The sequence below is a fragment of the Sebastes umbrosus genome, chromosome 9 (genome assembly GCF_015220745.1).
Source record: "Sebastes umbrosus isolate fSebUmb1 chromosome 9, fSebUmb1.pri, whole genome shotgun sequence".
NCBI classification, from domain to species: domain Eukaryota; kingdom Metazoa; phylum Chordata; class Actinopteri; order Perciformes; family Sebastidae; genus Sebastes; species Sebastes umbrosus.
Window position 1 is genome coordinate 15,343,004 of NC_051277.1, and position 11,018 is coordinate 15,354,021.

At 41.5% G+C, this 11,018-nt stretch overlaps 4 protein-coding genes across 9 annotated transcripts in view; all 4 read left to right on the forward strand.

Moving 5' to 3' along the window:
- The window catches only part of LOC119493873 (protocadherin gamma-C5-like), a 223,100-nt gene that overhangs the window by 73,540 nt on the left and 138,542 nt on the right, over positions 1–11,018 (forward strand). The window lies entirely within an intron of this gene.
- LOC119493906 (protocadherin gamma-A1-like) lies at positions 78–3,219 on the forward strand. The gene has a single exon (XM_037779422.1). It carries the CDS (start codon positions 760–762, stop codon positions 3,205–3,207), a length of 2,448 nt encoding a protein of 815 aa, XP_037635350.1. The 5' UTR covers positions 78–759; the 3' UTR covers positions 3,208–3,219.
- Positions 4,156–6,678, forward strand: LOC119493885 (protocadherin beta-16-like). The gene has a single exon (XM_037779404.1). The coding sequence runs from the start codon at positions 4,171–4,173 to the stop codon at positions 6,661–6,663; it is 2,493 nt and encodes an 830-aa protein (XP_037635332.1). The 5' UTR covers positions 4,156–4,170; the 3' UTR covers positions 6,664–6,678.
- LOC119493891 (protocadherin beta-16-like) lies at positions 7,497–10,138 on the forward strand. Its single transcript, XM_037779410.1, has one exon. It carries the CDS (start codon positions 7,649–7,651, stop codon positions 10,121–10,123), a length of 2,475 nt encoding a protein of 824 aa, XP_037635338.1. The 5' UTR covers positions 7,497–7,648; the 3' UTR covers positions 10,124–10,138.

Consider the following 11,018-nt stretch of genomic DNA (forward strand, 5'->3'; position numbering starts at 1 on the left):
AGTTTCTAAATGTGCTTGTACAGTGTGGGTGATCTCCAGAGTCTCTTTATAGGCTTTTACTACTGATTGTTGAAAAACTTGTTTGCGTGTGACTTTAATAATTTTACTGACAATCAAATGTTTTCCTTTCACTGCTTCACTTTACATCAACTAGCTTTACCAAACTCGTTGCGGTTTCTTCCCCAGTACTTCCACGAGTTATTATGATATATTTGCAGTGATATGTTGTTTTTGTTAGTTTGTGTGACGTGTACGGCAATGTTGTTTCTTTTTACATATTTAAATATTCCAGAGTAAATTTCATAAATACAGCATCATACTAGAACTGAGGTTCAGTTAATTTTGGATTTCTTTGTGGAAAGTGTGTTGAATTATTATTCAGATTGTCTTGATATTGTAGCAATCATGTTTATTCAACAACTAAATATTTCCAGGAATAATTATATGTTGCATGTTGTTACTGATTTTGGACTCTAAGGGACGCTGTAGGTCAATCCAACATTATCTCTTAAACATTACCACACAGTCCCCTCCCTTAGCACCGTGGCGTATGAGAGAGAAAGGAGGTAGTGTGCAGTATGTGGGCTGACATTCGAGGAAAACACAGTCGCATCTATTGATATCTCCTGTCAGATATATACAGTAAATTGAAAAAGCAATCTTTTTTTTTCTTAAGAGGTACATTCAGTGGATTTCTATTAGTCAGAATACGTATGGTGCTTGGATCTTTGGAGCATATTTTCGTGTTTTTCTTCTGCTATGGCGTGCGGACTACCACCCTACTCCCGGTGCGTAAAATGGCGCTTTGGCTGCGGACAGGATTGGAAGCTTCTGTTGTTCCTTTTTTATCTCAACCATATGGTCAGCGGACATATCCGGTATTCAATCCCGGAGGAGATGAAGAAGGGCTCTCTAATCGGGAACGTAGCACAGGACCTCGGTTTGGATCTGAAGAGGCTCCGTTCTGGTCGGGCCCGTATCGTGACCGGAGAAAACATCCAGTACACCGAGCTGAAGACAGACAAAGGGACGCTGGTAGTGAATGAGAGAATAGACCGAGAGCAGCTTTGTGGAGACGTAACGCCGTGTAGCTTCAGCTTTGAGGTGATTTTAGAAAACCCGATGGAGTTGCATCAAATTACAGTTGAAATAACAGACATAAATGATCATTCGCCTACGTTCAAAAGAAATAGCATCAATTTCGAAATCAGCGAATCAGCAAATGCTGGCGCTCGGTTTTCACTGTCGAGTGCAGAAGACCCAGATGTGGGCATCAATGGACTCAGAGAATATTTTCTAAGCGAGAATGAGAATTTTGTTCTGAAGCAAAACTCTAATGCAGATGGAAAGAAATATGCAGAGATGGTGCTTCAGAAGCCATTAGACAGAGAGACCAACCCTAATCTGTCTCTGAAGCTAATAGCCGTAGACGGTGGAACTCCGCAGAGATCTGGTACAGTAAATATAGATATCACTGTTCTTGATGTTAATGATAATTCACCAATATTCAATCAGTCTGTGTACAAAGCTACAGTAATGGAGAACTCTCCCAGAGATACTTACGTTACAACTGTTAATGCGAGTGACGCAGATTTTGGGTCGAATAGTATTGTAACGTATTATTTTTCAGATCTCAACAGTGGTCTCGGTGATTTATTTATGATTGATGAACAAACTGGCGTCATTTCAATAACAGGTTCTGTTGATTATGAAAAAGACAAAAAGTATGAGCTTAGAATCGATGCAAAAGATCAGGGAGGTTTAACGGATTCAAGTAAAGTGGCAATTGAAGTAACTGATGTAAATGACAACGCCCCTATAATCAGCGTCATGTCATTCACTAGTCCTGTATCAGAAGACTCTCCTCCTGGTACAACTATTGGCATTATAAATGCAAAAGACCTCGATTCAGGTGATAACGGACAGGTAAACTGTAGAATAGAACAAAATGCACCTTTCAAGATCAAATCTAATTTAAGAAATTACTATACTTTGGTAACAGATACTGTATTAGATCGTGAAAGTGTTTCAGAGTATAACATCACTGTTGTTGCGACAGATGCAGGAATGCCTCCTCTCTCGACAAAAAGAACCTTTCATTTAAAGGTCTCTGATGTGAACGATAATGCTCCAGTGTTTTCACAAAGTCTTTACAACGCGTTTGTTGCAGAGAATAACTCTCCAGGTGTTTCTGTTCTCACGCTGAGGGCTAAAGATCCTGATGAAAACCAAAACGCCCGTATATCTTATATTCTGGAAGATTTTAACATCGGTGGATCTCCAGTTTCAGGATATGTTTCTATAAATGCAGAAAGCGGAGTGATACATGCAGTGCGCACATTTGATTATGAGCAAATCAAACAGCTGGTTTTCGTCGTCAAGGCGCAGGATGGAGGTTCCCCTCCACTCAGTAGCAACGTGACTGTGAAATTAATGATCCAGGACCAGAACGACAACCCCCCTCAGGTTCTGTATCCAGTCCAGACTGGTGGCTCTCTGGTGGCTGAAATGGTGCCTCGTTCAGCAGATGTGGGCTATCTGGTCACTAAAGTGGTGGCTGTTGATGTGGACTCTGGACAGAATGCCTGGCTCTCCTATAAACTGCAGAAAGCCACAGACAGGGCGCTGTTTGAAGTGGGCTTACAGAATGGAGAAATAAGAACTATCCGCCAAGTCACTGATAAAGATGCTGTGAAACAAAGACTGACTGTTATAGTGGAGGACAACGGGCAGCCCTCTCGTTCAGCTACAGTCATTGTTAACGTGGCGGTGGCGGACAGCTTCCCTGAAGTGCTGTCTGAGTTCACTGACTTTACACACGACAAGGAGTACAATGACAATCTGACATTTTACTTAGTGCTGGCTCTGGCTGTAGTCTCCTTCCTCTTCATCACGTGTTTAGTGGTTATTATCTCAGTGAAGATCTACAGGTGGAGACAGTCTCGCGTCCTGTATCACTCCAGTCTCCCTGTGATTCCATATTATCCACCACGTTACTCAGACACTTTGGGGACAGGGACTCTCCAACACGTGTACAACTACGAGGTGTGCAGGACGACTGACTCCAGAAAGAGTGACTGTAAGTTCGGAGGAGCCGGTAGTCAGAACGTGCTGATAATGGACCCCAGTTCTACAGGGACGATGCAGCGGATACAGAGTGAGAAGAGCATCCTGGATGAACCAGACTCTCCTCTAGAGGTCAGTTAAATTATGTAGCTTTGTCTCTGTGTCTCTGTCAGTGTTTGGTTGCATTGATAGTGAAGTGCTGCACGCTATACTCTCCTGTTCAGCACCATGGACAGCACCTCACTTTGCAGCACTTGATAGGAATACTGCTGTATTCATATTCAAAGTATATTACCCTTTACTCTCCGTTAGTGATGTGCTATGTTATTGTTTCACACACACATTGCTTTGGCTTAGTAACATTTTGTGTTACACGGCTTGCTAGTTTCTGAATGTCCTAGTGCAGTGTGGGTGATCTCATGAGTCTCCTTATAGGCTTTCACCAGTGAAGTAATTGTTGGAAAATTGGTTAGCACGTGACTTTAATTATTTTACTGACGATCAAATTGTTTTTTGCTTTCACTGCTCTTATTCAACAACAACTACCTTTACCAAAGTCGTTGAGGTTTCTTCCCCAGTACTTCCACGAGTTATTATGCTATATTTGCAGTGATATGTTGTTTTTGTTAGTTTGTGTGACGTGTACGGCAATGTTGTTTCTTTTTACATATTTAAATATTCCTGAGGAAATTACATAATTACAACATCATACTACAACTCAGGTTCAGTTAATTTTGCATTTATTTTTGGATAGGTTTTTTTTGTTATTATTCAGATTTTTTTTGATATTACAGCAATCATATTTATTCAACCACTAAATATTTCCAGGAATAATTCTATGTTGCATGTTGTTACTGATTTTGGACTCTAAGGGACGCTGTAGGTCAAGCCAACATTATCTCTTAAACATTACCACACAGTCCCCTCCCTTAGCACCGTGGCGTATGAGAGAGAAAGGAGGTAGTTTGCAGTATGTGGGCTGTTGTCGAGGAAAACACAGTCGCATCAATTGATATCTCCTGTCAGATATATACAGTAAATTGAAAAAGCAGCATTTTTTTCTTTAGAGGTACATTCAGTGGATTTCTATTATTAAGAATACGTATGGTGCTTGGATCTTTGAGCATAATTTCGTGTTTTTCTTCTGCTATGGCGTGCGGACTACCACCCTACTCCCGGTGCGTAAAATGGCGCTTTGGCTGCGGACAGGATTGGAAACTTCTGTTGTTCCTTTTTTATCTCAACCATATGGTCAGCGGACATATCCGGTATTCAATCCCGGAGGAGATGAAGAAAGGCTCTCTAATCGGTAATGTAGCACAGGACCTTGGTTTGGATCTGAAGAGGCTCCGTTCTGGTCGGGCTCGTATCGTGACCGGAGAAAACATCCAGTACACCGAGCTGAAGACAGACAAAGGGACGCTGGTAGTGAATGAGAGAATAGACCGAGAGCAGCTTTGTGGAGACGTAACACCGTGTAGCTTCAGCTTTGAGGTGATTTTAGAAAACCCGATGGAGTTACATCAAATTACAGTTGAAATAACAGACATAAATGATCATTCGCCCGTGTTCAAAAGAAATAGCATCAATTTTGAAATCAGCGAAATAGCAAATATCGGCGCTCGTTTTCCACTGACGGGTGCAGAAGACCCAGATGTGGGCATCAATGGACTCAGAGAATATTTTCTAAGTGAAAATGAGAATTTTGTTCTGAAGCAAAACTCTGATGCAGATGGAAAGAAATATGCAGAGATGGTGCTTCAGAAGCCATTAGACAGAGAGACCAACCCTAATCTGTCTCTAAAGCTAATAGCTGTAGACGGTGGAACTCCGCAGAGATCTGGTACAGTAAATATAGATATCACTGTTCTTGATGCCAATGATAATGCGCCTGTATTCAATCAGTCTGTGTACAAAGCTACAGTAATGGAGAACTCTCCCAGAGATACTTACGTTACCACTGTTAATGCGAGTGACGCAGATTCCGGCTCAAATAGTATAGTAACTTATTGTTTTTCAGACCTCAGCAGTGGTCTCAGTGATTTATTTACAGTTGATGAAAACAGTGGTATCATTTTAATCAGAGGTTTAATTGATTATGAAAAAGACAAAAAGTACGAACTAAGAATCGAGGCAAAAGATCATGGAGGTTTGACAGATTCAAGTAAAGTGTCAATTGAAGTAACTGATGTAAATGACAACGCCCCTATAATCAGCGTCATGTCATTCACTAGTCCTGTATCAGAAGACTCTCCTCCTGGTACAACTATTGGCATTATAAATGTAAAAGATATCGATTCAGGTGATAACGGACAGGTAAACTGTAAAATAGAACAAAATGTACCTTTCAAGATTAAATCCAATTTAAGAAATTACTATACTTTGGTAACAGATACTGTATTAGATCGTGAAAGTGTTTCAGAGTATAACATCACTGTTGTTGCGACAGATGCAGGAATGCCTCCTCTCTCGACAAAAAGAACCTTTCATTTAAAGGTCTCTGATGTGAACGATAATGCTCCAGTGTTTTCAGAAAGTGTTTACAACGCGTTTATTGCAGAGAATAACTCTCCAGGTGTTTCTGTTCTCACGCTGAGGGCTAAAGATCCTGATGAAAACCAAAACGCCCGTATATCTTATATTCTGGAAGATATTAATATCGGAGGATCTCCAGTTTCAGGATATGTTTCTATAAATGCAGAAAGCGGAGTGATACATGCAGTGCGCACATTTGATTATGAGCAAATCAAACAGCTGGTTTTCGTGGTGAAAGCGCAGGATGGAGGTTCCCCTCCACTCAGTAGCAACGTGACTGTGAAATTAATGATCCAGGACCAGAACGACAACCCTCCTCAGGTTCTGTACCCAGTCCAGACTGGTGGCTCTCTGGTGGCTGAAATGGTGCCTCGTTCAGCAGATGTGGGCTATCTGGTCACTAAAGTGGTGGCTGTTGATGTGGACTCTGGACAGAATGCCTGGCTCTCCTATAAACTGCAGAAAGCCACAGACAGGGCGCTGTTTGAAGTGGGCTTACAGAATGGAGAAATAAGAACTATCCGCCAAGTCACTGATAAAGATGCTGTGAAACAAAGACTGACTGTTATAGTGGAGGACAACGGGCAGCCCTCTCGTTCAGCTACAGTCATTGTTAACGTGGCGGTGGCGGACAGCTTCCCTGAAGTGCTGTCTGAGTTCACTGACTTTACACACGACAAGGAGTACAATGACAACCTGACTTTTTACTTAGTGTTGGCTCTGGCTGTAGTCTCCTTCCTCTTCATCACGTGTTTAGTGGTTATTATCTCAGTGAAGATCTACAGGTGGAGACAGTCTCGCGTCCTGTATCACTCCAGTCTCCCTGTGATTCCATATTATCCACCACGTTACTCAGACACTTTGGGGACAGGGACTCTCCAACACGTGTACAACTACGAGGTGTGCAGGACGACTGACTCCAGAAAGAGTGACTGTAAGTTCGGAGGAGCCGGTAGTCAGAACGTGCTGATAATGGACCCCAGTTCTACAGGGACGATGCAGCGGATAGAGAGTGAGAAGAGCATCCTGGACGAACCAGACTCTCCTCTAGAGGTTGGTTAAATAATGTAGCTTCGTCTCTCTGCCTCCATTCCTCCTTCTGCGTTCAGTTACATTGATAGTGAAGTGCTGCAAGCTACAATGTCCTGTTCAGCACCATGGACAGCACCTCAATTTGCATCACATGATAGGAATACTGCTGTATTCATATTTAAATTATGTTACCCTTCATTCTTAGTTAGTTAGATGCTGTTTTATTGTTTCACACACACATTGTTTTGACTTTGTTGCATTTTTGAGCTTCTAATTTTGCTTGTACATTGATGATGATCTCCAGTCTCTTAACATGCATTCACTCGTGATTGTTGTAAAAACAAAATGGGTGCACGTGACTTAAATGAATGTGACAATCAAATGCTGCTTTCACTGCTCTCATTTTACATCAGATAGTTTTACCAAGCCCCTTGTGTTTTCTTTTTCAGTGCTTCCCCAAAGCTTGATAGAATTGCAGTCTTATTTTATTTTTGATAATTTGTCTATTATCTATTCTATTCTAATATTTGCATATTTTTTAGAGGTAATATTGCATAAGAACCGAATGATTATAATACTCACAGTGAGATTATTTTCTATTTTAAAACTTTTTTGCGGAATATTTGTTGAAATATGTTTTAGATTATTGTTATTATGCACTTATCAATTTTAATCAACCACTAAATATTTCCAGAAATAATTCTATGTTGCATGTTGTTACTGATTTTGGACTCTAAGAGACGCTGTAGGTCAATCTAACATATTCTCTGCTACTTTACCACACAGTCCCCTCCCTTAGCACCGTGGCGTATGAGAGAAAAGGAGGTAGTGTGCAGTATGTGGGCTGTTGTCGATGAAAACACAGTCGCATCAATTGATATCTCCTGTCAGATATATACAGTAAATTGAAAAAGTAGCATTTTTTTCTTTAGAGGTACATTCAGTGGATTTCTATTATTCAGAATACGTATGGTGCTTGGATCTTTGGAGCATATTTTCGTGTTTTTCTTCTGCTATGGCGTGTGGACTACCACCCTACTCCCGGTGCGTAAAATGGCGCTTTGGCTGCGGACAGGATTGGAAGCTTCTGTTGTTTCTTTTTTATCTCAACCATATGGTCAGCGGACATATCCGGTATTCAATCCCGGAGGAGATGAAGAAGGGCTCTCTAATCGGTAATGTAGCACAGGACCTTGGTTTGGATCTGAAGAGGCTCCGTTCTGGTCGGGCCCGTATCGTGACCGGAGAAAACATCCAGTACACCGAGCTGAAGACAGACAAAGGGACGCTGGTAGTGAATGAGAGAATAGACCGAGAGCAGCTTTGTGGAGACGTAACGCCGTGTAGCTTCAGCTTTGAGGTGATTTTAGAAAACCCGATGGAGTTGCATCAAATTACAGTTGAAATAACAGACATAAATGATCATTCGCCCGTGTTCAAAAGAAATAGTATTAATTTTGAAATCAGCGAAATAGCAAATATCGGCGCTCGTTTTCCACTGACGGGTGCAGAAGACCCAGATGTGGGCATCAATGGACTCAGAGAATATTTTCTAAGTGAGAATGAGAATTTTGTGCTGAAGCAAATCTCTAACGCAGATGGAAAGAAATATGCAGAGATGGTGCTTCAGAAGCCATTAGACAGAGAGACCAACCCTAATCTGTCTCTGAAGCTAATAGCTGTAGACGGTGGAGCTCCGCAGAGATCTGGTACAGTAAATATAGATATTACTGTTCTTGATGTTAATGATAATGCGCCTGTATTCAATCAGTCTGTGTACAAAGCTACAGTAATGGAGAACTCTCCCAGAGACACTTACGTTACCACTGTTAATGCAAGTGACGCAGATTCCAGGTCAAATAGTATTGTAACATATTATTTGTCAGATCTCAGCAGTGGTCTCAGTGATTTATTTGCAGTTGATGAAAAAACTGGTATAATTTCAATCAGAGGTTTAATTGATTATGAAAAAGACAAAAAGTATGATCTTAGAATCGATGCAAAAGATCAGGGAGGTTTGACAGATTCAAGCAATGTGATAATTGAAGTAACTGATGTAAATGACAACGCCCCTATCATCAGCGTCATGTCATTCACTAGTCCTGTATCAGAAGACTCTCCTCCTGGTACAACTATTGGCATTATAAATGTAAAAGACCTCGATTCAGGTGATAACGGACAGGTAAACTGTAGAATAGAACAAAATGCACCTTTCAAGATTAAATCCAATTTAAGAAATTACTATACTTTGGTAACAGATACTGTATTAGATCGTGAAAGTGTTTCAGAGTATAACATCACTGTTGTCACGACAGATTCAGGAATGCCTCCTCTCTCGACAAAAAGAACCTTTCATTTAAAGGTCTCTGATGTGAACGATAATGCTCCAGTGTTTTCACAAAGTGTTTACAACGCGTTTATTGCAGAGAATAACTCTCCAGGTGTTTCTGTTCTCACGCTGAGGGCTAAAGATCCTGATGAAAACCAAAACGCCCGTATATCTTACATTCTGGAAGATATTAATATCGGAGGATCTCCAGTTTCAGGATATGTTTCTATAAATGCAGAAAGCGGAGTGGTACATGCACTGCGCTCATTTGATTATGAGCAAATCAAACAGCTGCTGTTCGTCGTGAAAGCGCAGGATGGAGGTTCCCCTCCACTCAGTAGCAACGTGACTGTAAAGTTAATAGTCCAAGACCAGAACGACAACCCTCCTCAGGTACTGTACCCAGTCCAGACTGGAGGCTCTCTGGTGGCTGAAATGGTGCCTCGTTCAGCAGATGTGGGCTATCTGGTCACTAAAGTGGTGGCTGTTGATGTGGACTCTGGACAGAATGCCTGGCTCTCCTATAAACTGCAGAAAGCCACAGACAGGGCGCTGTTTGAAGTGGGCTTACAGAATGGAGAAATAAGAACTATCCGCCAAGTCACTGATAAAGATGTTGTGAAACAAAGACTGACTGTTATAGTGGAGGACAACGGGCAGCCCTCTCGTTCAGCTACAGTCATTGTTAACGTGGCGGTGGCGGACAGCTTCCCTGAAGTGCTGTCTGAGTTCACTGACTTTACGCACGACAAGGAGTACAATGACAACCTGACTTTTTACTTAGTGTTGGCTCTGGCTGTAGTCTCCTTCCTCTTCATCACGTGTTTAGTAGTTATTATATCAGTGAAGATCTACAGGTGGAGACAGTCTCGCGTCCTGTATCACTCCAGTCTCCCTGTGATTCCATATTATCCACCACGTTATTCAGACACTTTGGGGACAGGGACTCTCCAACACGTGTACAACTACGAGGTGTGCAGGACGACTGACTCCAGAAAGAGTGACTCTAAGTTCGGAGGAGCCGGTAGTCAGAATGTGCTGATAATGGACCCCAGTTCTACAGGGACGATGCAGCGGATACAGAGTGAGAAGAGCATCCTGGATGAACCAGACTCTCCTCTAGAGGTCAGTTCATTTTCATCACCTGACTCAAAGATATGATTCCTGGTGCTGTGTGCCCTCAAACCCCACATTTCCTCCCTGCTGACTGTTTGCTGTATACTGTATGTTCAGTCAACTGACAGCTGTTGAGTGCTATATAGCTGGAATGAAATTGTTGAACTGAATTGGGCCTCACAACTAAATTTACAATATATCTAGATGTGGAGGCAATTTCTGTTAAATAAGGACTCAAGGACAAAACTGTGTTTTTCTGAATTTTATTACACACTTGCAAGTAGGCACACAACCATCAACATAAAATGTTCAAGGGTGAGAGCACTGAGTCTCTCTGTTTAGCAGTATTTCTTTGCATACATTTGTACATCTCACAGTCTTCTCTGTCTGACACTTCTGTCCTTTTAAGGTACCTGTCCTCAAATAGGCACTGCTTGTTTGTTGACCAAGAATGCAACACAGAAACTGAAATACACTTCAAAGACAATGAGAGACACTTATCAGGGCCTTAGGAACGGCTGCATGTTTGTATTTTTCCAGCAGAATAGAGCAGCAATGAAGTTGTTCGCTTTGCTTACTGAATGTGACTCTTGTATCCGGTATCAAATGACTTATAACTTGTTAGTTTTTGCAGTAAACTGTGAGTGGAGTTTAGTAAGTGATTTTAATAGGATATCAGTAATTTTTAGTCTGATATTCCACACCCTTGCTCTGGCTCTGCTCTTCTTTCATTGCATTTGTAGTGCTGCGGATTTCAGTACCATGGACAGCGACATTCCATTACTTTTTACATTATAGTGGTATGTTGCATTATGGGAAGTAATTTATCATTTCTATCAGTACAGCATTGGATGGGATGTCATTCCAGTGTATGTAATCCTTTCTGCTGTTGTTTCAACTATACAATTAACTCCGTCTTTTCATCATAACGCAAGTGTAG